Raw genomic sequence first — 25,810 nt, forward strand, 5'->3', positions numbered from 1 at the left:
ATGACAGCCTACCTGGCCACAACAATTGCAGGTTGACAAATAGTGTAGGATGAATAAGGCTACGTTTCCTATACGATCCATTCCGATATTGAATTTCCCTTGTAAGTGTAGCTTCCTTTCTCCTTCTAAAATAATCCCTGTTCAAGTTGAGCATACAAGTTCCCAGTACGTCGCTGCAGCCCAAACCTTTGTGACATCCAACATCAAGCTCTGTTGTATGCAGTACAGTTCCTGGTGTGCATATGAAATTCCACAGTTAATTCACGAATAGTTGTTTCTATCTTCTTGGGCTAAATTGAGATTGGTTGCAATCATCTTCTGCAATCATCGTCTGATAGCCACGTTTTTCCAACAGTTTGTTCAGTGTGCAGCCCAATTACGACACGACAGTTGATTGGAAAGGCTTCAAATCCGCAAATATGAGTGACCACTGTCTTCTCTCCACTTTGCATTGAGTACTTGCACAAACTTTTTACTGTCATCACAGTCATGACTTCCATTTTTGCTAGTATGGCTTCTCTCCTACCTTCTGTGGCTCCATTTGGTCTCTATGGATGCATGGCAACAGCCTTACCCATTGCCCTCAACTGCCGCAATTTCCTGGGGGATACCTCTTACCCCAATGAAATCGAATGGAGTTTGTTCAACGAAACTCTTGGGGGAAACTTGTTGCCTCCGTTCTTATTGCCACAGTCTGCCACAATGATATACTTGAGGTGTACAATGCAGACGCATGTTCCTCTCTTCAGGATAACTTGTTCTTGCCTGAAACCCATCCTTCATCATCATCCTCAGCTATGGCGTGGATGTTTACGAACAACACCTGCAACCCCCTCCTTGCCGATACAACCTCATGCACTCTGGGTAATTATGTTAGCTACGCGTTCAATGCAACAACCGCAAATGATGTGAGAGAGGCAGTCGTATTTGACAATCTTTTCAATATCCGCTTGGTTATCCGAGCTACTGGTCACGATTATAATGGCAAGTCAACAGGTGCCGGTGCTCTCTCCGTCTGGACACACCATCTCAAATCAATCTCCCTTGATGATTCATACAAATCTTCAGCATATACCGGAAAAGCAGCAACTATTGGCGCAGATGTCCGATCTCTGGAGGCTTACGAGTTTGCCAATGCAAACAACGGCATAATAGTTGGAGGAAATTGCCCAACTGTTGCACTTGCCGGCAGCTATAGCCAAGGAGGGGGACATAGCCCTTACCACAAAATATGGCCTGGCGGTTGACCAGGTTCTTGAATGGCAAGTTTTAACTGGTGTAGGAGCACTTGTAACAGCCTCGCCGACTCAAAACTTGGATCTCTTCTGGGCTCTTTCTGGGGGAGGCGGGGCACATATGGTGTTGTGCTATCGGCGACAGTCAAGTTCCACCCAGCTGTTACCTGGGTATCCTCAGCTACATTACAATTTGCTTCCCCGACCACATCAGATGGCATCGCTTCATATTGGAGCTCTATCAAAGTATTTCTACAAGCCTTGCCACTTATGGTAGATAGCGGTCTACAGATTGTTTGGACTATTGCCCCTAGATTTTTTCTTGTTTCGCCAGTCACGGGGTTGGACGTCCCACAGGCTACCATTGATATTCTCTTCTCCAAGACTCTCGCTACCCTCGAAGCAGCCGAGATTCCATACAAATATGCATCTACGGTATCCACCTCATTTCTCACATATTATGAGTCGGCGGTTTTTGGCGCTAATGTCTCAAATTACAACATTGGCGGACGCTTAATTCCTCGTTCGGTAATGCAGAACAGTAGTGATAGCTTTTTTTCTGTCTTCAAACAGTTGTTGAAAACGGGTATATTATGGCCGGGGTGACATTGGATGTCAACAAAACGGTAGTTCCCAACGCACCGGGAATATCAGTCAACCCTTATTGGAGGAAGACACTGATGAATGCGGTGTATGGTAACGCCATCAACTACACGGATTTTGCGGCAAACTTCCAGAATCAGAATTTTATAACGAATACCATTACATCTGCACTAGCGGCTTTGACTCCAAATGGAGCGGCATATCTCAATGAAGCTGATTTCCAGCAGCCAAACTGGAAAGAGGTTTTCTACGGCGCAAACTACAACCGGCTTAACTCGATCAAAGCTAAATATGATCCTTTGGACAGATTTTACGCACTGGGGGCTGTTGGAAGTGACCGTTGGACGGAAAAGACGGATGGGCGTCTTTGCAGAGTCTGATAAAAGTTGATGGGTGTCGATCTTTCCGGGGATTTCAAAAATGTGGAAGACATGCTAGAGAATCTTCTGATAGGAGAAATAGCATGGCAACAACCTAGTCATAGTTAGAGTGATCATATTTTGCCCCAATCTTGTGCTAGTAGCTTTCGCCATTGCAACTTCTAAGTGGAGATTTGTTTCCGCCGGTACGACTTGTAGCGGAGTGGGGCATTAGTGCATTTGCATGAAACATCATGCATATCACATCATCTGGGTTCATCGTATAGCTCGCTGAATTGGAGCATATTGTAATTAGGAATTAAATGCTACAGTGATTGAGTTGCATGAAGCAACAGTTATGTTTCTATAAAGTTGTTCAAAGGAGATTAGGCTCTTGCGTTGAATTGTGACTCGGGAGATGATTGACCGGGCAGTGGAAAGTGCCAGCATCAATATTATAGAACTCCATGGATGGATGTAACCACAATCGAAACACCTGGTCAGAACCTACTGAAGAAGGGAGAAAGATGATTTCTACCACCAGCTTTATTGCTGCCTTACTTTCAGGTGTTGCGATCCATTTGTGTCTTCATCCGGGGTGAATGGCATTTGCACGTTACTCATGTCGTCTTTTCTGATTGTGCCTTACTTGTATTTGTTTGGTCTTTATTATTCCATTTCGATCGTAACTTTCCAGCAAGCCATGCATACACAACTTTTAAGATACTCGGTTCCTATCTCTTGGGACTCTTCGGTGGCATTGAAATTTATCGTGTCTTCTTCCATCGGTTGAGACACTATCCGGGCCCTAGAATTGCAGCAGTTTCTAAGCTATGGTATGTTTGGCAAAGTCGAAACTGTATTAATCACCCGGTGTTGCAGAGGATGTTTGAAGAATATGGTTATGTGGTTAGAGTTGGTGAGTTCTACTACCGCAATCTAACGGTACTGATGATATGAGTGCTTTTCTTGGAGCTAATTAAGGGCGTCAGGTCCAAACGATCTAGTTATATTTCACCCGGAGGCCATGGAGCTTCTTGATGGCTCAAAAGCAACCCACACAAAAGAGCCATGGTATGATATTTTGCACCCGATGACATCTTTGGTATTTGAGCGGGATAAAGAAGAAGTGAGTGCCAAGGACATCAGAGACACTGTTCCGTGCTGTCTCTCTAACTTCTTTTAAGCTGTCAAAGAGTAATCAAAGAGAATTGCCATGCTCAGAAACGATATTGTCGATACAATTATTTCTAGAGAAGGCAAACCTATCAAAATTAATGATCTCATGTCATGGTTTGCATTTGACGTTATGGTAAGGTCAAGGATGAGTTGAGCTTATTTTGCGGGCAGAACTTTTATTGGTTGACTGGATAAATGCTCTAGAAATGCTGACTAACTGATGACATGGTAACCAACATCTTCTCTTTGTTAACGAAATGGTTTATTGAAATCACAGTCGCACTTCTGAATAATATAGTTTTCTTTTTGACATCCTTCAATTCTCATCAAATCTATATTATTATATCCATCATGGTTTTAACCAGGCAGATGGCGAGGAAAGCTCACGAGCTTACGTCTCAACCACCATCAACTTTCCATTCCTTTTCCCGTCTTCCCACCGAGCTGAGGACTATGATCTGGAATTTTACTGAAGACTCTCAACCTGGTCACGTCGTCGAAGTTTGCAACATACCGAACCATTATGACAATACTGGTCGTCCTACTTCTTATGAATGGTATGCGATACCATGCCGTTGCAAAAAGAGATGCTTCGAGCCTCCGCTCGCGCGAGTGAACCAAGAATCCAGGAAAATCGCCTTGAACAGAAGATCAAGATGTTTTGGACATTGGATAGACTGGGAGAAAGACATCATATTCATTGGTAGCAGAGTCGGGCATTTGCACAATACTGGATTCCTTCACGCATTAGAACTACGAAATTGCCGCGAGAAACTGAGATATCTTGCTATTGATTATGATTGCTGGCATAAATCACGCATCTTCATGTGCACAGTCAAAAAAGAATGCACTCCGGCTGCTATGATTTCACGATTACCAGGGCTCAAAAAACTGACGTATACTCGTACTGTGGGGGCTTGGAGGGATGGCAGTGAATTCAGGTCTCATGATCCTGGCTATGTTATCGATCAATGGAGAGCACTTCAACCCAATATGCAACCTTGCTACGATGATCTTGTGAAGTCTGAGAAGGAAAAATTCTCAAAGTGGTTATTACACAATCACTATGAGGAAACTGATATTTGGAAATCTTTACCCGAAAAGCCTGATATGTGGAGATGCTATGACACTTTTCATGAGGCAATTGGAGAGAAACCCGGATCATACAAACCTAACACATCTCTTGATAATGAGCGCAGATACGATGACGATGGAAATTGTGGAGTAGCATTAATACAATTTGACAAAGTCGAAAATGCCTACTGGTGGGGGCCTGGCGGCGACGATTTGAGTCTTAGAATGGATTGGATGCTAAAAGAATTTAGTCAACTGAAGTGTATTTCAGGATCAAAATTTCGTGGAGATCCCGATTACACTACATGGACACCACCCGAAATTGATTTTGCATTTACGCGAAGAACGGCACCATCATGTTTCGCTGATGATTGGGAAGGCCTTGAGCGACAGTGGATGTACTATGGAGAGGCAGCCTGGGCGAGGGACCACCCTGAAAGCTACAAAGCTCGAGATAAGTCCAAAGACTATCCAGCAGGGCAACATGTGGGCACATATACAAAGCTCTACCGGGCGGATGATAGGTTCCTTCTTGATGGCTAAGGCTTATCTATGATGGCTCATTAGTCAAAACCATATCTGTAATATAGAAGGCGGTACTATCGGCCTAAAGGTTATCTGACAATTCTATGCCATTATGTATATGTATGTATTGGGATCTCGAAAATCGCACACTTGGACGTTTCAAATGCTTGTACATCGCTCAACCCCACCATGTGGTACCAAATAATAAGAGAAGTGGTGCAGATATGCTTTCGTAATCTAGGTATCCACAAACTCGGGCTTTGTAGAGCTATGCACACACCCGATGATATCCTCGCACATATCACTAGCAAAATTCTCATATCTGACTTACTATAATAGAGGAGAACTTGGCGGGGAAACATCAGAAAGTTGGAAGTACTAAGAACAGCTTTACCTCTACATCACTTAAAGATCCTCGCTTTTCCCTCGCTTAGCGCTTAGACAGCCAGATAACAATGTAGCCCCATGGAAAAAAATGTTCCATGCAAGTTTCCCTATCTGATTAGTTTACCTCTGAGTGAGTGTAGTATGCATCTCCAAGTCCTTGGAGGAAGGTTTCGCATCAAAATATTTATTTCTTCAAGGAGCTTTCTTTCTACCTCATAGCAGAATCAATATTCACAAAATCTCTGAGATACAGAAATTCCATTCTCGGATAGACTGACTCGAGCTCACCATGATCTACCAAGGTAATTTTGGTATATTCAGTATGCTAATTAGCGGATGTGTCTGCGCTAGGTAGCATTAGTAAGCTAGAGCTTTGTGTTTATCTCGAGCTCGCCGTAGAACTTAATGCTTTGGTCATTGTAATATGAATCCTGTTTTATCCGATTACCCTGATTGAGGTCAATGGCAAGATGAATTCCGACGGTAAGAATAATTCAGTGAAGGTACTTATGCTTCCATTGCTAATTATGATTCCAAGAAGCACTTATGGATGATTCCAGCGATGAAGCAGAGCCCATGTTTAACGACGCATCGCTTTCCGCCTCCCTCGATGCTACAAGCATTGGAGAACTCCATGATGCACTCTATGATGCTAACGACGAGATTATGAATCCCGCTGGTGTAAACCGGTTCTATAAGCTGCCTACAGAGATTAAATTTAAGATAATCGAACTGTGCATGCCAAACCGCGATGCTTGGCGCAGCTTTGAAATTTGTCGAGCTCCCAAAAATCTCATATACCTCAATGAGAAAGAACGAACACACGATACACAGATTTTATCCGTCTCGAGAGTATTTCGCGATATATATTTGAAGCAATTACCAATTATGCTACCATCTTTCACCAATAAGCCAATATACATCCACCAAAATACAACAGTCGTTCTTGACATGAGCGAGCAGGAGTTCTATGACCTCACACAATGCAGCAAGTGGCGGAGTCAGACATTTCTCAGTCAGATTCGGCATCTTGCCATCCCCTTACTATTATTTGGTAACCCTCCAGACTAATATTGTGGTTGTACGGTATCAAGTCGAATTTGCCATAAAAGGGTTGATTTCGTTGTTACTTGGGGGATTTTAATCCTTGCATGCTCCAACTTGCAGTCTCTCACTGCTATTCACGCCCGTATAACCCATAGCAAATTTATCAGTAAAACAGTGTACAACCCCAAGGATCATGATTTGCTGAGATCCCACATAATTCTAGAATTGAGCCAAAACTCACTTCTATGCTTTCTTCGTCTCCAGCATTTCATAGGCATATATGGTCATATAAAGCTTACATACAATCTCATCGCAGAAAGAAACATTGTTGGGTTTCTTGAGACCAGAAAGAGCATCAGATTGAATTGATTGATTCTCTAGCTAAGCAGTTAAGCTGCGAGCATATATTCAAAAAATGAAGGAATAGGGTTAGGTATTCGGCCTTCGGAATTAAAGTGCTTTGAAATCAAAATATTGAAAGCAAACAAACAGTATACCAAAAAGGAAAGAATGAATTAAAAGTTGAGTTTTGTTTGCTCCTTATATGCATCATGCAATATATATGCATATGCTGTCAAGATCCCAGGAGGTCAACAGTTTGCGTCTCGGAATCACTTTCGAGAACGCAAGTTCAGATCATGAAAATAACATCCTCTGGAAGTCCATAAAATTCTTCCGATGCCGAAATAACGGGAGCTCCGTTTCTCCAGGACTCTAACCATATGTTTGCTCAAAAAGAGACTTTTTTCTTCCTCGCATCTATCTTGATTTTCGAAAGACATTTTAGATATCCGAGGAGGTTTGACCAGGTTTTTGGGATGAGACGTTGAGTTTCCGGCTGCCCTTCTTCTATGCGGCTTTAAAAGAAGTCATATTTGTCTAAGGGAATGAGGTCTTTGAGAGAGTAGCTAAAGATAAGGGATTAAGTCTTAAAAGCAATTCTTTTGATTAAAATATAAAAAGGGAAATATCCCAATTATAAAATCTCAATAATAAAAAATATATCATTACAAAAAATATCTTATAGAAAAGAAATATATAAAAGAATAAATTCAAAAATTTTAATTTATATAGGAAATCTAATGGTATTATATTAATTTTGTATTAATTATCTAATCCAGATTGTTATCAAGATCTTTAGTTTATTTTCTTTTTATTTAATAATCAAGTATTTCTGTGTAACGATACTGTACCGGAGGCAGCGGCTGCCTAAGGTTTCGTCTGATTGGTAGTTGTGGGTTAAGGCTTTATCACTAGTCTTCACTTGGAAGTGAAGTCGTTACTAGATCAAGTAGAATGTAGGTAAACTAATTGATAACTAAGTTGAGCACGAAGCTCCTAAACTATGAAACTACTCTGACTATATACTGAACAATAAAGGGGGCCCCTAGAAGCTTTCTGGCTCCTCAAGACTCCTTATCACGCGATTTCTGATGGTGCGTGCGCATACGATCTTCAGGTGACCAAGATCACATACTAATTCGATGAAATCTGATCGTGTTTGCACACGGCCTAAGCTCTCCTAATTAATCAGTTTGCTACCATCGTAACACCATCAATCCTAATGGTGAATCGTGACAAGAATGTAATTATTGAAGAACTGTATAAATATAATAAAGAGGATACTCGAGAAGATAGATTTCAAAAAAGAATTATAAGATTTTAAAAGAATTTGATATTGGGGAATAATAAAGTTCTGAAATATTTATGTTACGAGGTTTGCCGTCTAGATCACGTGGAAGTGCTCTAGGCTCTCGAGGTGGTTTATAACTAGGCGTCAAGCAGGGACTTAAAGTAATAACAATAATGATATGCAATTCGTAACTAATAGTAGAGTATACTAAATGATTGATCTTGAGCACGAAGCTCTATACAAAGGAAATCCATCTTGATTATATAGACCTTCGTGTTCTGGCTCTAGAGGCTCTAATTAGATTGATTAAAGCTGGTTATATAATAGCTCTGATCCTATGTGTGACGGAAATCCCTGCTTTCCTCCCACCTTTATTATATAAGAAACCTCAGGTACATTAACCATGTCCACACATGATACGATTACTCGAGATTAGTATGCGATTTAGGTGACCTGAGGATCAGATCCGGACAAGTACTAGGTATCAATGGTTATCGGTAAAGTAAGATCATTGGAGGAATAAATATGACTTCTTTTTGCCTAGCTATTGCGGCTAGGCTATTCATTTGTGTATATATAGAGTAGCTATCCCCATCTACAGGTGCTCTTCACCTGTAGATTCTAAGTTAAATACAATTGCTGGTCTATAAACACCCTTTTGGTCACACTTAGTTTAACCTACATCTAATAATACTACTACTTCCAAACAACTCAGTTTCAACAAAATCTAATAATATTATATTAATTTTGTATTAGTTATTCAATCCAGATTGTTATCAAGATCTTTAGTTTATTTTCTTCTTATCTAATAATTAAGTATTTCTGCCCTAAACTATATTAAACATTATCTGGAGTATCTAGTAGTCTGGAATAATCTGATGAATTCATAAAAGATTCAAGAGTAATGTAATACTATATAATCAATCTATTAAGGAAACTATTAAATTAATGAATTCTAATTCTTTTTTATTAAACTTAAATAATTGTTACGTCCAAAACGATTAGTATGTCACATGACCATAAAACATGTGATGGAACGGTGAGGAACGAACGTTCCTAGGAACAACCAGGAACGCTCGTTCCCAGGAACGACGATTCCTAGTTAACCATAGGCACGAAGGACTATATAATCAAGATGGATTTCTTTTGTATAGAGCTTCGTGCTCAAGATCAATCATTTAGTATACTCTACTATTAGTTACGAATTGCATATCATTATTGTCATTACTTCAAGTCCCTGCTTGACGCCTAGTTATAAACCTACTTCGAGAGCCTAGAGCACTTCCACGTGATCTAGACGGCAAACCTCGTAACAATAATCTTCATTTCTTCTAATATAAAAAACTATAATAGTATTATATAAATAATATAATTTTGATAATATTAATAAAGAGATCTTCTTTTTTGAGTTTTATTAATAAATATAATCTATCAAAAGAGTGGGGTGGAAGAGGCCTCTATATTGATTATATTTCTACGCGTGTAGGCATATTAATCTCCTCCTTGGATCCCCCTGAGGGGAACAAATTGTTACCAGGGTTTGCCGTCTAGATCACGTGGAAGTGCTCCAGGCTCTCGAGGTGGTTTATAACTAGGCGTCAAGCAGGGACCTAAGTAATGACAATAATGATATGCAATTCGTAACTAATAGTAGAGTATACTAAATGATTGATCTTGAGCACGAAGCTCTATACAAAGGAAATCCATCTTGATTATATAGACCATCGTGGCATGCGTCCCAGTGCTCCCAGTTGTCCCAGTTGTACTGGGACAGCTGAGCCTACTGGGATCCTCATATCACATGATGCTAATCACGTGATGTTAGGTATGTGAGATCCGTTGTAACACAATAATACAGATTATAAAATATACTAGATATTTTAAATTAAACAATCAAGCTAAAATACAAGAAAATGTTAAATAGTTTATATAAGATAAATCAGATCTTTAATAAACTTAAATTATAATCTAAAAAAACTAAATATTTTAATTTGAATATTGATATTATATAATAATATTATATGATTTTAGAATATTTAAATATTATAATATTGAAATTATATAATTCTATATAATGTTACAATAGATAACATATTTCCGTATGATATAATTAATCATAGTGTGACCAAAAGGGTGTTTATAGACCAGCAATTGTATTTAACTTAGAATCTACAGGTGAAGAGCACCTGTAGATGGGGATAGCTACTCTATATATACACAAATGAATAGCCTAGCCGCAATAGCTAGGCAAAAAGAAGTCATATTTATTCCTCCAATGATCTTACTTTACCGATAACCATTGATACCTAGTACTTGTCCGGATCTGATCCTCAGGTCACCTAAATCGCATACTAATCTCGAGTAATCGTATCATGTGTGGACATGGTTAATGTACCTGAGGTTTCTTATATAATAAAGGTGGGAGGAAAGCAGGGATTTCCGTCACACTAAGGATCTAAGTTACAGTAATGGTAGAATTGAAGATATTCCCAATTATGGTCCGTGCACCATAATGGTCATATGACCTCAATTCTAGGCCCATAATGACCTTAATTTCAACAGATTTCTTATATAAATTAAAATTTTTGAACTTGTTCTTTTATATATTTCTTTTTTATAGGATATTCTTTACAATAATACATTTTTTATTATTAAGACTTTATAATTGGGATATTTCCCTTTTTATATTTTAATCAAAAGAATTGCTTTTAAGACTCAATCTCTTATCTTCAACTACTTTCTTGAAGATCTCATTTCTTTGGACAAATATAGCTTCTTTTAAAGCCATATAAAAGAAAGGTAATTAGAAACTCAATATCTCATCCCAAAAATTTGATCGAATCTCCTTGGATATCTAAAATGCCTTTTGAAAATCAAGATAGATACAAGAAAGAAAAAAGTCTCTTTTTGAGCAAATATATAGTTAGAGTCCTGAAGAAATGAAGCTCCTATTATTTCGGCATCAGAAGAATTTTATGGACTTTCAAAAGATGTTATTTTCATGATCTGGACTTGCATTCTCGAAAATAATTCTGAGATACAAATTATTAACTTTCTAGAATCTTAACAATATATATATATATATTATATAATATATATAAAAAACAAACAAAACTCAATTTTTAATTCATTCTTTTTTTTTTGATATATTGTTTATTTGCTTTCAATATTTTGATTTCAAAGCACTTTAATTCCGAAGGCCGAATACCTAACCTTATCCCTTCATTTTTTGAATATATACTCGCAGCTTAACTGCTTAGCTAGAGAATAAATGAATTCAATCTGATGCTCTTTCTGGTCTGAAGAAACCCAATACAAACCTATCAAGTCCATCCCAGCTATATAGAGAATGTATGTCACGTGATAGATAAAAAGATCGACAGGGCCGGAGCTCGTGCTTTGCTACAGGTCAACAGGCTAGCTCGAGGATGTGCACTGGAGAAATTCAAAGGTACTACTCCTGTCTTCGCGGGGCAGGATAAACCTCCTGGAATCCTTTGGTTTCATGCGGAAAAGGATTTTATCTATATCCCGGATTTTCACATCATTATATTCCAGATGACCATATCCGAGACAACATGTCCGTGGAGAAGAACGCAGGACCCATGGCTGCTCGTACAACAGGCCGAATAGTGCTTGAAATTTTATCCAAAATCCCATGAAATCGCCAAGCGTAAATGGTCGAAAACGATGCCAAAGAAAGCTTTAAACACCTGTTTTGTTTCAAATCAGAGTGCAGAGACAATCAAAAGTGGCTTTTGCTTAGTCGTGAGCTTGAGGAGAATGTGACCGACCTGCCTACTCAGACATGGGATTTATGCCAATCAATCCAGAACCTAGTCCTTTATTCATCACATTTCGGATTCATCTTAAATGAAACGATCGATTGGAGTATGTGTCCAGATCATGCCGAAAATGCACAAGCAGCAGACCCCCACAATTTTCTACTCAAGAAGGGCATCCGAACTTTGGGGGTCGAACTTAGTTTGGGAGTCAGCGACAAGGTCACAATGAACCTTTTGGGAGAGTCTGAAGAGGAGGGCAATTCTGAAGAGTTTGAAGAGGACATTTTGGAAGTGTTTGGAGAGGAGGACATTTTCTAGTTTATTTCGGCAGAAGCAGACGTGGCACGTGTCGGTTGGAAGAGCTGTAGGAAGAATAATCCACCACCCGACTCGATGCCCGGACAAACTCAATGGTCTATTTCATCACCTTGATATATTCAGCGGTGCACAGAAGCTGGAAAGAGATGCAAGGGTTTAATATCAATAACAGATAATCTTGAGCAGTTTGGAAGGGTAGTTTTGTATGATGAATAGGAGTAAGCTTGTTTTAATGGATGTACGAGGTGTTTAGGAAGTCGGAAAGGGGTGATTGACGATATAATTTCTAATAATCCGGATTACTGGATACAATGGCGATGGATTTTGGAGTTTCTAAAATTCATGACAAGGGAAATTTTGGGGGTTTAATCAACTTATTTTTCCTACGGTCAAAGATGTTGTAATATCTGTGTTGAGTTAGCAGTGGCAAGCAGATTTAGCAGTTTTATGTGTCCTCAATCTGAGGTCGGGGTGATCGGGGTAGTATAGGTAAAGAGTATCAAAAACTTATAATATAGAGGATAGAACATGATAGTAACTAATGAAAATCTCATCACCAAGAAGTGAAATTCGGAGCCTTTCCGAGTATTGATTTACAGTCTGCATCCCTTTTTCTCTCATCTATAAGGAAGTCCTTCAATCTGGGGTACGCAAATTTTATTCCACGCCAACTCAATGAAGTCAGAATATAGTTGTTTGACTTTGATATGTTGATTAATCATGAGAAAGAACTTCACACATGTTGTATCTTTCAAAAGTGAATTTGAGATAAAGACAAATAGTAGGTAGGAATTCTTGGTTGAAAATCTCGAACATACCTCGATCTTTTCTATTATACTCTAAAAAACAAGTCTTTTTGAACATTATGATCTTCACCAAATTTACCTGTGACGTCTCTGATCATAGCATTACACAACAAAAGAATGAAAAAGCTCTAAATGGAAAATGGAAGAAAGACCGAGTATAATTTCCCAGTGTTCCAAGTATCCAAAAAGCAGTTTCTCGACAAAAATCCTCAGTTAATCCCCTATCTCCAACTGGTTAGGGAAAGGAAATTCACTCTACTCTTCGGAAAATATTTCCTGTCCTAAGATATAACACTTAACCGTATATTGACATCCTATACCGTATCGAACCATCACATCAAGTCGAACCTAAATTAAAAGATGTCTAGGTCAGGTCAGAACCCCTCAAACACCATATCCAAATTCTCTCCAGAGAAACCCTATCCCCAATCTCTAACAACTCCCACCATGAATCTATCCACACCCGAATCCTCACCTACAACCATGGACCTACATTCCTGCCCTAATTCTTCACCACCCCCCACAAATCCATTCTCCACACCCGACTCTTCACCACCGATACCACACCAAGCATACACCCACTGCACCATAAGCGACCCCCGCACCTTCTCCACCTGGCTGGACTCCCTCCTCCCTCAAACCAAAACCACCCTAACGTACCTCACACTCCTCCCCTCCCAACACCTCGGCCGCATGACTTCTCTCTCCTCTCTAGGCGACACCCTCGGCGATTCCCTCGGCGACACAACCACCTACGCCGAACTGCACGCCTGGATAACCATCCTACTGCATCTCTCCACCAACTATCCTAATATCCGCTCCCTGACCATTTTCTTCGCAGCCGATATGAGTGGAAGCGATACTCATGGTTATAGGAGAGGTGCAGGTGAATGTGTCGGGTTTATATGGGCGATAGGTTGGTTTAGGGAGTTGGACTGGGTGGAATTAGGAGGGTATTTTCCGAGGCAGTGGGGGTGGTATTTGAGGGGTTTGTGGGGGGTGGGGACGAGGGTTTTGGATGGGAGGGGGTTGGGTATGGGGGAGGCGGAGGAGGAGTACAGGTTGGGGGTGTGGAGGAGGGGGACGGAGGGGTTGGATTCGAGGGGTTTGGGTGGTAGGTGCTTTGTGTTTGGGGGTTTGCTTGGGGCTTTTGTGATGTGGGATTTTGAATTATGGAGTAAGGTGGGTTCTTTGAGGTTGTGTTGAGTTGCTTCGATGAAGGATCTCTGAACTGAATTCAGAGAGAGGAGGAAGGGTGAATTTTCCCATTTACCAATATAGGCATACGAGAATGTGCGGAATATAAGGACCACGGGATTACAAGACACTATATCAATAAAGTTTTAACTAATTTATCAAAAAAAGATGTGTATTTATATACATAACGTGGTTTATCAGGACCCTGTACACTTTTACCTCAATTATTACCTTTCAACTTCAACACACGATTTATCAATATTTAATTATGCAAACTACTTCAAAAGAAGCTCGAATCAATTTAGCTATTGAGGCTATTCGTACATCTCAAAATTTGAGTATTCGGAAAGCTGCAAAACTCTATAATATACCTTATACTACCCTTACTTCTGGAATGAATGGAATTCTGCCTTTTACTGAACGTCGACCAGCAAATCATAAAATGACAGAATGGGAGGAGAAATCGCTTCTTCAATATATATTGGATATGGATAAAAGAGGGTTTAGTCCTCGAATAAATGATATGGAAGATATGGCGAATTATATACTCGAAACGCAGGGTGCGAAGAAGGTTGGAAAGCTCTGGGCTCATCGTTTTGTGAAACAATATACAGAATTAAAGATGTGTTTTAATTACGTTTATGATTTTCAAAGAGCTTTCTGCGAAGATTTAGAGCTTATTGAAAGATGGTTTCGATTGGTATCGAATATGTGGGCCAAATATGGTATTCTGGACTGCGATTTCTACAACTTCGATGAGACAGGCTTTATGATAGGACAAATATCACTACATATAGTAGTTATTAAAGCTGATCGATGTGGAAAAAGCAAAGCTATACGATCAGGCAATCGAGAATGGGCTACAGCGATTATTTGTGTTGATAAAAAAGGTCACAATATACCTTCGTTTTTGATAGTAAAAGGCGAATACCATCTTTCAAATTGGTATACCGAAGGTGATTTACCATACGATTGGCTTATTAAACCTACTATCAATAGATAGACAGATAATGAGACAGGTCTTGAATGGATTAAGCACTTCAACAAACATACTGAAAGTAGGAAAGTGAATAGATATCGAATGCTAGTACTTGATAGGCATAAAAGTCATAAATCACCAGCATTTCAGGAATACTGCAAGTAATACAACATTATATTGTTTAGTTTACCACCTCATTCTTCGCATTTAACTCAACCACTCGATATCGATTGTTTTGGTCCTTTAAAGTATTCATATAATCGACAAATCGAGAACTTTATCAAGGCGTATATCACTCATATTACCAAAACCGAGTTCTTTCAAGCCTTCAAAGCTGTATGTATCGAAGCAATATCTATATCAAATGGTAAAGCTGGGTTCCGCGGAGCTGGGCTAATCCCATTTAATCCGGAAATTGTACTTTCAAAGCTAGATATTCGAATAAGAACTCCATCAAATAGATCAATATCAGCCGATCCTGATATATAGCAATCTCAAACACCTCATAATCCAATTGAAGCTCTTTCTCAATCCACTTTAGTGAAAAGTCGTATTGCTCGGCATCAAGGGAGCTCACCTACTCCAATATTTAAAACAATTGCAGCTTTAGCTAAGGGTACAGAGCTCTTAGCTCATACGAATACGCTTTTAGCTGCTGAGGTTCATAGTCTCCGCAAAGCAAATGAAGCATTTAGTAAACGCTGGAGAACTAGAAAAGCTTTAATACGAAAAGGAAGAGCATTTTCAGTAGAAGATAGGCATAATATATTAGAACAAGAGAATGTAGAAGATTAGATATGATGTGACGAATTTACAAATGATGATTCTTTAGCAAGGAGGCAAGCTACTATACGACGATGTAGCAAATGTGGTAGTGCTTCACATAATGCACGAACTTGTCAGTTCGATCTAGCATTAATTGATCTTTGAATTGTATGTAATTTAATTCTAATTTATAGTATTGTTGTAATTTTATTTCAATGGAATGTGGGCAATTGAGGTAAAAGTGTACAGGGTCCTGATAAACCACGTTATAAATATATATATATATATGACCTAAACATCTCTCACATACCTTCCTTGCATGAATATGGATATTATATCATAGTTCCAACCGTAACATCCTTAATCGCTCTCCTTTTTCCGTCTTTTCTTTCTCCCTGTCCTCTTTTTGTTTTTCAAAGATAGCTAACCCTAAAATATATTCTGTTATTGGAAGAAGTTGTATGGTTAAATATCTCTGTATAACTAGCTAGTCTTTACATAATCTTACTTATATATGTTGTATAGGTACTCGTGTACCAAGTCTTATAATCTTACATCCTGTCCCCGGAACTCATACCTAGACAGACACCCAAATAAAATAATCCTTAAGAGACAAAATCATACAAAAGGAATTAGTTGAGATCCTAACTACCTAGAGGATAGAAATTTCAAACATCAAAGATTCTAAAAGCATCTAAAAGAAAAAATGATTCTTCGAATTTCTTGAAAAAGATACACCCGACCCAAACCTCCAAGTAATTATACCTAATATCCTTCCGCTTCCCCTCCTCCACCCACAATAACTAAAACAAAAATTGTATCTGTAAGATCTCAAAATCTACCGTAAAACAAAATCTCTCAATCCTCACCTCCCATCTTCATCGCGCCCATAAAATCCGCACAATCAAGAGCACCACACCTAATACAATTAATACCTCCCACAAGAAAACTCTCATTTCCCTATAAGTATCAAAGTGGTTGTAGGAATTGCGATCTTTGGATAGCTGCTCGTAATTTATGGTTTGATCATGAGTATAGGTAGGTATTTTCTTCGTATGTAAGATTAGGTTTGGAGGATTGATCATAGTTATTGGATTGATTGATCATAAGTATTTTCTTTACATACAGATTTGGATCGATCATAATCATCTATTTGACCGTATACATTATCGAAGCTTCTTCCTTGACTATATCCTTGTAATTGCTGATTGAAGTTTTCATCTTCACCATCACCAGAGCGATTGGTATTTTGGTAGTTCAAAATTGAGGATTCTTGTTCGGCTGCAGATTCATTGTTGAATTGATTTCTCTGATAAATATTACTGTCAGAGCTCTGCTGATTGTAGTCTCCTGGATAAGAGTCCGTATCCTCTTGATAAGTTGGCCTTGAGTCCTCGAGTGAGAGATTCTTTACCTCAGATTGATCGTACTGGCGCTCCTCGTAGCTATTCCCACTTTCATAGGAATTTTGCGTATAGATTGACTGTGAAGTGGGCTCCTCTGTTTCAGGTTCGTAGGAGGTTTTTCTTGGCTATTAATCTCTTGGGGTTCATTTTGCTAGTAGCTGGTATTGTACAGATCGTCCGCTTCAGTACGCTGATTATATGAGGGTTCATTGTAGTTTACTTCGTTTGACTGAAGATCATCATCCCCTTCATAGTTCTCTTCATATGGCTTATTTTCGTATTCCAACTCGACGAGAGCTCCTCCTTGTTCTGTATTACTGTCATAATCTTTCTCATGATACTGATTCTCTTCATACTCAAGCTCAACACGTGTTTTTTCTTCTTACTCTTCGCTGTTATCATAGCCTTGATTCTGTCCCAAATATCCTTGACCATCGTAAGTCTGCTCCGTACCATCGACCATCTCATTACCATATGTCTTCTAGGAATTCGCTTGCTCATTATCCACTAGATAGACTTGTTCTTCACCTATAGCATCCCCCTCGATATACTCAGTACCATCTTCAAACGACCTACTTTCATCCTCATAACTAGTGCCCGGCGCACCAGACTTTGGCTTAATAGTAGTAGAAGCATTGTAATAGGAAATGCCCGTATACACGCCATAAGTAGTATTCCTCGCACCGGAATCCTTCGCCTTCCAGGTCATTTTGAAAGGCACTGAAATTTCTATCTTAGTTGCCGTCAAAGTAGCCACGAACGTGCTATTCTTTGGCACATTAAGAGCTTGACTAATACCCCATTTCATCGTGACAGTATTTTTCTCTCCCCACTTCCATTCATTTTTCGTACTTCCCTTGACTCCAATTCGCCCGTCCATATCGGCCATGCCTGGACCTTAATATTCTGAGAAATGGAGATTTCAAAACCGTGTGAGTGCTCAAAGGTGTGCTCTTCAGCCTTATCTTCATTTTATGTGAATGTCTGTATTTGCTCAGTATCCGATGCATTTTCTAAGTCCTGTTGAGCAATTGCAGCTGGCTTCTCTGATGACTTATTCTCAGCTTTGATATCATATTCGATACTCTCCAATCCCATATCTTCAAAGTTCATCGAGAAATGTTGATCCTCGTTATCAGGTGAACCATCGTCTTTGAGCAGGATTCCATCGATTTTAGGCTTTTTGTCAGTGCGAGAGGCAAGAGTACAATTTGTTGATGGATAACGAATGCAAAAAGTGCCGTCATAATTGGAAAGTTTGGTCTCCTCAAATGCGAACCAGTTGTCCACCCATTTTCCGTCGTCATCAATACATCCTGCCCGACGATTCTTGTAGCGGCACCAAATCACGCGGCCAGTTGTAACATTCTTGATGATGTAGCAGTTAGTTTGTCCATTAGCTAAGATAATTCTTCACCAATTTTCCGCTTTGGGTGGGTCTTTGTCCGTATGATAGATTTCATTGTCATCTGCTAGGACTTTACCAGTCTGTTGGAAAGAAATAGTGTTAGATCTGCAGTTCTTTAAGTATTACAGAATTCAATAGAAAGTGCCTAGTGACTTACCCTTTTGCTCACTAATCGAACAGAAGTATCAGGGCTTGGTAGTTCAACAACCATTATGATATTTCTTTTTTGGTGTCTTGAAGACTGTTCTGTGTCGGTAATCAATTTTCTTGAGTAAAGAAGATTTGTTGAAAGTCTGGATATCGGACCAATGTGACCTGGAGCCTGGAGACATCAGGCAACAGCAAAGTTGGCGGTATATATATACTGCTAAAAACAGAATATCTCCTCGGGGTAGCGCAGCGAGACAGCGTTTCTTGTTGGTGCAGTCGTTGACCTACGTACGACATGTCGAGAAGAATAGTGTAAGATCTCATCTTAAAAGACCAAAGCATTTCAGCTAGACTCAAGAAGCAATATCATAGTAGCCCAAGACTTTGGCGCTGAAAACTGATGGCAAGTGAACGAAAAACCCATAATCTGTATCCAGATAGCTGATTTCCAGGCTCATAGTCGGGGCTTCATTCTCTCCTCATGGAGGAAAAATCTGCAACTAGCCTTCAAGCCTTCACGGATAGCTTACCTAAGAACATTGATGAATATATAAACGAATGGTAACGCCGGCGAGGTCGCCGATGACGTTCTAGAACTTGGTCCGAAGTACAATATGCAGAATACGGCGAAAGTGTACTCGGTATTTGCAGAGTCTTGGCGAAGGAGGTTACAGCGCCGGCTAACTTTAAACATACGACGATTTAAACACAATGATCTGAAAATGTAAATACCAAGGCGCTGCCAAGGCAAGAACTTGAGATCCTTGGCCGTAGCACAGAAATCTTTACGGACTCACCGCATATCGTTAACTTGAACGATTTGCAAGCATAGCATAGGAGAAGCAATTTCTGAGGACATAGCCCCCGCCACCCTTCTTGACCTTGATAATGAAAACCTTCGAATGTCTCGCGTATCCCATTTAAGCTTGTATCCCTAATAGTCTCGCTGAGAAAATATATCCAATGGAAATTGGAGACGTGGACTGGTGAAAATTACCACCACCAGTGACACGGAAAAGAAAAAGTCGTATGCGCAATTTCACATTCATATGCGATGAATCCCAATATAAATACAGTAAATGAGAGGTAGACACTTGACACAAGTATTTACCAAAAATATCCGCTCAAGTATTCATTCAAGGCGTTCGTTTGAATATTCACTTTAGGAACTCGTATAGTATATTTGCTTGATCTATCTAGACGATGTACAAGCACAGAATAACTGCACATGCGATTTCCGGAGAAGATGAAGTTGATTTGTTATAACAACAAGTTCCCCCTGCCAAAGTCCCTCTCTAGCAATTTGAGATGAGAAATTGGTAGACGGTAGACCCCGTTTACTATGCTAATGTAATGCTCCAATAATCAACACTAGCGACGTGCGAACGGAGCCTACTTCCATTGACTCCATTTAAGCACCCGACATAAATGCCTTTAGCTATTTCTCTATTCTCAACTGTCGCATTTCTCCATTTCACCAAAAAGCTTGTCCGACCAGTCTGTTAATCCACCATCATTTATTTCATCATCTTTGCTATGAAAGGATGCTTTAGTGCTTCCGTAGGTGTAATTCTTTTCTCTGGGTTAAGTGCCAAGCATCGTTCCAATAGGTCCCCGAACAATGTCAGCTCTTTCTGCTCAACCTCTGTCAGCCCTTTTGACGCAGAGATTAGACGAGTACGAAGGTCTCTGCTTGGCTTTGCGAATGCCATCGTCTTGACGACATCCTTGCCGGTCAATTTGTCAGGCTCAACACTCCTGAAATTCAACATGTCGTCAAAATGAACGCCTGCAAAATCAGCCTTTTTAAGCATCTTGACTGAGAATTTACCGCGACAGTCCATAATAGAGCGCAACATTTGGTTATTGGATCTACCAGTAAAAAGAATTTTACCAGTATACAACTCGTAAAGGGTACATCCAATAGACCACACATCGATTGCAAAGTCATATTTCATGCCAAGGATAATTTCCGGTGCACGATAGAAACGAGAAACAAGATAGGGAGTGATCTCATTATCAGTGGCGTCGGAAGCTGATCCCAAATCACAAATCTTGAGCATATTTCGACTTTCATTGACCTAGGAATGAATCAGTAAAGAAGTTCTATGATCTTAAACTAGACTTAAAATAGAACTTACCAGAATATTATCAGGCTTCAAATCCGCGTGCAAAATATTGCACTTCTTCATCAAACTGAGTCCGAGGAACATTTGCTGGGCATAAGCTCGCACAGCTCTGAGGTTGATACCGACGTTGTTTCCAAATTTCTTCAGAACCTCACGTAGATTGATACTCAAATGTTCGAAGACCATACACAGATGACCTTTGTGCTCGAAGTATCGTTCCAACCGTATCATATGTTTCTTGTCCTCCGGATCTGCATCATTAATCTTCTGCAAAATCTCAATCTCTTTCATTCCAGCTTTTCTCCTACGATGATATTAGCTTACGATATTTAGAACAATTATTTACCCACTTACATAGTCTCGTTATTCCTAATAAGCTTGATTGCAACCAACTTCTTTGTAGTGATGTCCATAGCACGAACTACACCCGAGAACATACCTTTTCCAAGGTTTGCTTGAACATGATATCTACCATTCAAAAGTTCTCCTAGGATAATTTTGTAGTAACCCTCAAGATCATCCCAGTTATCAAGCATGCCAATGTCGAGCTCTTTAGCCTGTGGAATAGGCACTGCTTTAGCAACATCACCGTTCGTGACAGCTTGAGGCTTCTCATCTGCAACTGAGTCTTCGGCAAACATGTCATCATCGTCATCGTCTGCGAACATATCGAATTCATCCCTAGCTTTCGGAGCCTTGACTTCAACTGGCGCGATTGCGGCTGGAAGAAGAACATCTTGCTCAGATGTGGGCTTCGTTTCATTATATGCTCCAGACGATATCTCATCAGTGTGTCGCTGGCCGTCACGTTGCCTATCTTCTCTCATATCCACAGTCGGATCATAATCTGCAGCTGAAGGTCCATCCTCTTCACCTGCTGTCGAATTCCCATGGGAGTTGGCAAGATCCTGATCGTCAGTGATTGCGAACGCGGAAGGGGATCCTGTATCCATAGGAGTTGCCGGTGTCGAGGCTGTGGGCGACGCTGAGGCAAACGAATTAGAGAGGGAGTTGCGATACAGTGTAATATGCTTACCGGTCAGAACTGAGGGGCTATTATCTTCACCTGGTCCAGGAGTGGATCCTCCGGATTTGTCGCCCAAGTGCAGAGCCTGTACTAATAAGGGTGTGCCAGAACCTCTATACTTAGCTTTGATTGCTTCGCGACGTTTGCGTCGTCGCTCTATGAGTGTAGCTTCATCGATTTGCTCTTCTGCAACTTCCGTAGGAGCTTCCTCTGCAGGGGTGGATCTGAATCGATTAGTAAATGCTGAGAATGGAAGGGTGATAAATAGCGTACATTTCCATCGCACTTCCATTACCCTGATGTTTATGCTGTTGCAATTGCCCTTGAGTAATTTTAGCCCCGTATCTTGAATTATCAGTAGGCAGCGGGCCCTTTTCCCGGTTGCTCACTGACTGGTCTCTTGAACTTCGGTATGAACCTCCATACCCGTAAGGTTTGTTCCTATCAGAGTAATTACTATACCGGCCACCATTGTTCATCGCTTGTCCTTTTCGTCCATTTCTATCATCCCGATTAGCTCGGTAAGGCGAACGACTTCTGGTTCGGGCTCGTTTTTCGGCATGCCTATCTCGATGATCATGATCGTCATACCGTAATTCAGATGAGTTTGCTGGTCCTTTATCGATGTCTTCGTATGAAACTTGCGGGCGGCGTCTATAGTCTTGAGATGAATCTTCGTAATGAACTTTAAATCGTCTTGGATCGTTTCTGCTACGGTCTGGGTAGTCGTCATCTCTAGGTCTCTTCGAGCCTCGAGAGTATCGGTCGGAATAAGGAGAACGACTTCTTTGATCTCTGGATCTATATAACTGTTCAGGGGAGCGTGGTGACATAGAAGTCGTACTAGAACGGGTTCTGTCTTGACGGTCAACGGAAGTGCCATCCAATGTACGCAGCGACGTAGTTGCCTTCTTCTCCACTACTCCATCTCGAATCTCGCCCTCATCAGAGCTTGCTGATGATGATGCCATATTTCCTTGTTATGGTTGTAAGGACGCTAAAGTCCTCTGCCTTATGTTTGGATAAATTTGTGTCAGCAAAGAGCACAAAACAAGATCCCAAAGTGAGAAGAGCCCAACCGGTTATCTCTCAGCGCATAATCTTCTTCTTTGCTTTCCCTTGATAGTGTAGTGTATCAATGGAGGGTGATGGTGGTTCTCAGTATAACAAACGAAGCTGGAGAATGGTGAAGTGTCAATTATAAGCTCGACTGCCAAGTTGTTGCTATGTCGTGAATTTGTACGACCGCGACTGATAAATTCATGACGGACAGTTGCAGCTACCAAATCCAAAATCCGCTAATCTATATGAAGACTAGTGTGGTCAGACACCTCCTCGTAAGCCATTCTTTAAAGAAAACCCGCAAAAATCCCCTTCCCCCGCCAAAAAGTGCATCAAGAAGTCCAGAATAATTCCGCATTTCTTCCCACCGAAAAGACGATCCATTTTCCAAGGAAACCACCCAAGACTCCTATAAGCCTAATTCAAAATGGGAGGAAGTTCGTATAACCTTGTTCATCCTTCATAGCCTTGCATGACACTGACCAGAATTCGCAGACGGCACAAACCCCATCCACAACAAAGTGAAGAAGAAGGTCAAGGTTGAGGATGACGAGGAGACGATCGCCTTCAAGTTGAAGCAGAAGGAGGGTAAGTGAACTTGTGTTCACAATATTCAAGGCAACATTTCACTGATTTTTCCCTTTCATCAGACAAGGCAAAGCAAGATAAATTAGCCAAGGAGATTGGTGGCCAGAAAGGACCCTTGAAGACCAAGTCGCACGGTATTTCCGGCAGCGGTGGTAAGGGCAAGAAATAAATGAAATTCGGTTCTTTGCGCGACGGATTATTGAATTTACGAGATATTTGAGCACAGGCGTGGATAATACGGCGTATGGGTTTAATGGAGGAAGATTTTCAGACGTGCGACAAGGCTCTGAGCTCTGAACACGGGGGAAACATTTATCACGAAGGGATATTCGACATGCTAAGGCATATTCTGAGCAATCTACACTGATCTAGAAGCTACGGCGAAATGCAGCCATGTGTCAATTGTGACTTGTTTCTATTTCAACTACGAGTGATGGCTACAACCTCTCCGTTTGCAAGCTGATGGAAACCTTCGCCGACTGTGCCATTGTGACCCCTGTGTGACTTTGGAAAGGCACGCCGAAGTTCTTGCGTCTTCCTCCTTTTCTCATACATGAAAATATTAAAACTTCAAGTGTGGATCAATGCGGAATGTGACGCGGTCACCGGTCACCCGCCTCATGGCCATAAATCCATTTCGGCCACAGCCGCAGTCTTGGTATCCCCTCAATATTCTTGACCAACACCATTTTTCACGCATTCTTAATGCTTTTTTAATACACTCATTCTTTTGTATTATTACCGTCCATATCATATCACGTTTGGAGACCAGGATCACGCTCAGCCTTTGCCTTCTTCTTAGCTTTCGCCTCCGTAGCTTCCCTGGCTTTCACTATTTGCCTTGCCATTCCAATCCTACCTGCGTTCTCCCAATTTTCGGCAACGAAATATTTGACCAGCTCAAGATTGTAGAAGCCCTTCTCATCCTTCATCGCAGTTGCCGGTATACTTCCGTCGTATAGCTCTCCCTCCATGATGACACCCTTCAAAACCTTCGTGGCTGCCGCCCTCATTTGGCCATTTACTCCATCCACAGGAATATTGCTCTTGATACCATCGTTCACCAATTCTACTAGATGTCTTGCAAGATACCAATCGTGTTGCCTGGCCTCGTATTCCTTCTTGATACCAAATTTTTCAAAAGCTTCATCTCGAATTTCTTCCCTCGTGATTTTACCATCGCTGTACTTTCCTTCTTCGCGACACTGAGGTATAAATTCATCTACCCAGGCTCTGAAGATAGGGCGTTTTGCCAATCGTTGTCGGTCATTATGCTTTAGCTTTTTCTTACCTTCTTCTCCACGCTCTTGACCGATGACATCTCCTTCTGCTTCGTCTTCGACCACATCTCTGACCCAAAACATTCGGCAAGAAGCAGCGTATTCAAACATTTCCTGTTGAGTGTTGAAACGTCTCCACCATTTGTCCTGATCTAAGCCTAAGAAGTCGAGAATCTTGCCAGGATCATCAGTCAGAAATACCATGCTCTTCTTCCTATTAGCCAACTCTATTTCAGGAATCCTAATGAACAATCCATGGTTATTGATGGTAAGTCCAAATCTTCTGATGGTTGTACCAATTATGTTCCATAGATCGCCATGGGCAGAATGAAATAACTCCCATTCGAATTCATGGACATCTTTACATGTATGAACATCGACCTGAATATACCACCTCTCTGATGCATTATCTTTAAACTTGGTCAGATTCTTCCCAATCTCGCCTACCATGTTGTTGATTGATTCGTCTGGCCCAGGAACTGCAAAATTGATAGTAGGATTGCCTTCAACTTGTATGAAGGCTACTGCATTCAAAGCTTTCTTGAGTCTGTCTGCGACTAATTCTTCTGAAGAGAACGCATTTTTCAAAGGAGAGGTAACAAGAATATCGACATCCCCATAAGTAGTCTTGCCAGGCCCCTCAATACAACTTGCAACTTTGGAGTAGAATTTTCGTAAAATGGCTTGAGTGACTTTGAGAGCTTTATCGTAGACCTCCTGAGTCATACGAGGCGTCTTGATGGGTGGGATATGAGAAGCAAAAGCACGACCTCCCATTGTAAAAAACTAAAGCGAGACAGGAGTCAATGAAGAGTAGCTTCCTTACTTAGGTAGAACGAATACTGAAGATAAATAGAAGGAATGCATA

The 25,810-nt window shown here is 40.5% G+C and overlaps 13 protein-coding genes across 13 annotated transcripts; 8 read left to right on the forward strand and 5 right to left on the reverse strand.

Annotated features, from left to right (window-relative positions):
- Positions 1-745: 745 nt before the first annotated feature.
- SS1G_06518 (hypothetical protein) lies at positions 746-1,150 on the reverse strand (the record flags this gene model as incomplete). Its single annotated transcript, XM_001592228.1, has 2 exons — positions 746-860; positions 1,125-1,150. The coding sequence occupies 2 exons, from the start codon at positions 1,148-1,150 to the stop codon at positions 746-748; spliced, it is 141 nt and encodes a 46-aa protein (XP_001592278.1).
- Positions 1,151-1,828: 678 nt separating this feature from the next.
- SS1G_06519 (hypothetical protein) lies at positions 1,829-2,218 on the forward strand (the record flags this gene model as incomplete). The annotated part of the gene is made up of 1 exon (XM_001592229.1): positions 1,829-2,218. One exon carries the CDS (start codon positions 1,829-1,831, stop codon positions 2,216-2,218), a length of 390 nt encoding a protein of 129 aa, XP_001592279.1.
- An 812-nt stretch (positions 2,219-3,030) lies between these two features.
- Positions 3,031-3,665, forward strand: SS1G_06520 (hypothetical protein; the record flags this gene model as incomplete). Its single annotated transcript, XM_001592230.1, has 4 exons — positions 3,031-3,033; positions 3,080-3,116; positions 3,190-3,326; positions 3,654-3,665. The coding sequence occupies 4 exons, from the start codon at positions 3,031-3,033 to the stop codon at positions 3,663-3,665; spliced, it is 189 nt and encodes a 62-aa protein (XP_001592280.1).
- Positions 3,666-4,369: 704 nt separating this feature from the next.
- Positions 4,370-4,993, forward strand: SS1G_06521 (predicted protein; the record flags this gene model as incomplete). The annotated part of the gene is made up of 1 exon (XM_001592231.1): positions 4,370-4,993. The coding sequence occupies one exon, from the start codon at positions 4,370-4,372 to the stop codon at positions 4,991-4,993; it is 624 nt and encodes a 207-aa protein (XP_001592281.1).
- Positions 4,994-5,832: 839 nt separating this feature from the next.
- On the forward strand, positions 5,833-6,433 carry SS1G_06522 (predicted protein; the record flags this gene model as incomplete). The annotated part of the gene is made up of 2 exons (XM_001592232.1): positions 5,833-5,845; positions 5,904-6,433. The coding sequence occupies 2 exons, from the start codon at positions 5,833-5,835 to the stop codon at positions 6,431-6,433; spliced, it is 543 nt and encodes a 180-aa protein (XP_001592282.1).
- A 5,187-nt stretch (positions 6,434-11,620) lies between these two features.
- Positions 11,621-12,145, forward strand: SS1G_06523 (predicted protein; the record flags this gene model as incomplete). Its single annotated transcript, XM_001592233.1, has 3 exons — positions 11,621-11,626; positions 11,676-11,810; positions 11,876-12,145. The coding sequence occupies 3 exons, from the start codon at positions 11,621-11,623 to the stop codon at positions 12,143-12,145; spliced, it is 411 nt and encodes a 136-aa protein (XP_001592283.1).
- A 1,253-nt stretch (positions 12,146-13,398) lies between these two features.
- On the forward strand, positions 13,399-14,157 carry SS1G_06524 (predicted protein; the record flags this gene model as incomplete). The annotated part of the gene is made up of 1 exon (XM_001592234.1): positions 13,399-14,157. The coding sequence occupies one exon, from the start codon at positions 13,399-13,401 to the stop codon at positions 14,155-14,157; it is 759 nt and encodes a 252-aa protein (XP_001592284.1).
- Positions 14,158-14,590: 433 nt separating this feature from the next.
- Positions 14,591-15,151, forward strand: SS1G_06525 (hypothetical protein; the record flags this gene model as incomplete). The annotated part of the gene is made up of 1 exon (XM_001592235.1): positions 14,591-15,151. One exon carries the CDS (start codon positions 14,591-14,593, stop codon positions 15,149-15,151), a length of 561 nt encoding a protein of 186 aa, XP_001592285.1.
- A 1,599-nt stretch (positions 15,152-16,750) lies between these two features.
- SS1G_06526 (hypothetical protein) lies at positions 16,751-18,007 on the reverse strand (the record flags this gene model as incomplete). Its single annotated transcript, XM_001592236.1, has 4 exons — positions 16,751-16,852; positions 17,019-17,201; positions 17,519-17,679; positions 17,827-18,007. 4 exons carry the CDS (start codon positions 18,005-18,007, stop codon positions 16,751-16,753), a joined length of 627 nt encoding a protein of 208 aa, XP_001592286.1.
- Positions 18,008-18,270: 263 nt separating this feature from the next.
- SS1G_06527 (hypothetical protein) lies at positions 18,271-18,917 on the reverse strand (the record flags this gene model as incomplete). The annotated part of the gene is made up of 2 exons (XM_001592237.1): positions 18,271-18,666; positions 18,864-18,917. The coding sequence occupies 2 exons, from the start codon at positions 18,915-18,917 to the stop codon at positions 18,271-18,273; spliced, it is 450 nt and encodes a 149-aa protein (XP_001592287.1).
- A 1,456-nt stretch (positions 18,918-20,373) lies between these two features.
- SS1G_06528 (hypothetical protein) lies at positions 20,374-22,983 on the reverse strand (the record flags this gene model as incomplete). The annotated part of the gene is made up of 6 exons (XM_001592238.1): positions 20,374-20,937; positions 20,998-21,289; positions 21,340-21,958; positions 22,022-22,236; positions 22,286-22,513; positions 22,604-22,983. The coding sequence occupies 6 exons, from the start codon at positions 22,981-22,983 to the stop codon at positions 20,374-20,376; spliced, it is 2,298 nt and encodes a 765-aa protein (XP_001592288.1).
- A 518-nt stretch (positions 22,984-23,501) lies between these two features.
- On the forward strand, positions 23,502-23,831 carry SS1G_06529 (hypothetical protein; the record flags this gene model as incomplete). The annotated part of the gene is made up of 3 exons (XM_001592239.1): positions 23,502-23,511; positions 23,570-23,662; positions 23,725-23,831. 3 exons carry the CDS (start codon positions 23,502-23,504, stop codon positions 23,829-23,831), a joined length of 210 nt encoding a protein of 69 aa, XP_001592289.1.
- Positions 23,832-24,417: 586 nt separating this feature from the next.
- Positions 24,418-25,719, reverse strand: SS1G_06530 (hypothetical protein; the record flags this gene model as incomplete). The annotated part of the gene is made up of 1 exon (XM_001592240.1): positions 24,418-25,719. One exon carries the CDS (start codon positions 25,717-25,719, stop codon positions 24,418-24,420), a length of 1,302 nt encoding a protein of 433 aa, XP_001592290.1.
- Between the last annotated feature and the right edge of the window lie 91 nt (positions 25,720-25,810).

This window comes from Sclerotinia sclerotiorum, genomic scaffold, assembly GCF_000146945.2.
Source record: "Sclerotinia sclerotiorum 1980 UF-70 scaffold_8 genomic scaffold, whole genome shotgun sequence".
Classification (NCBI taxonomy): Eukaryota; Fungi; Ascomycota; class Leotiomycetes; order Helotiales; family Sclerotiniaceae; genus Sclerotinia; species Sclerotinia sclerotiorum.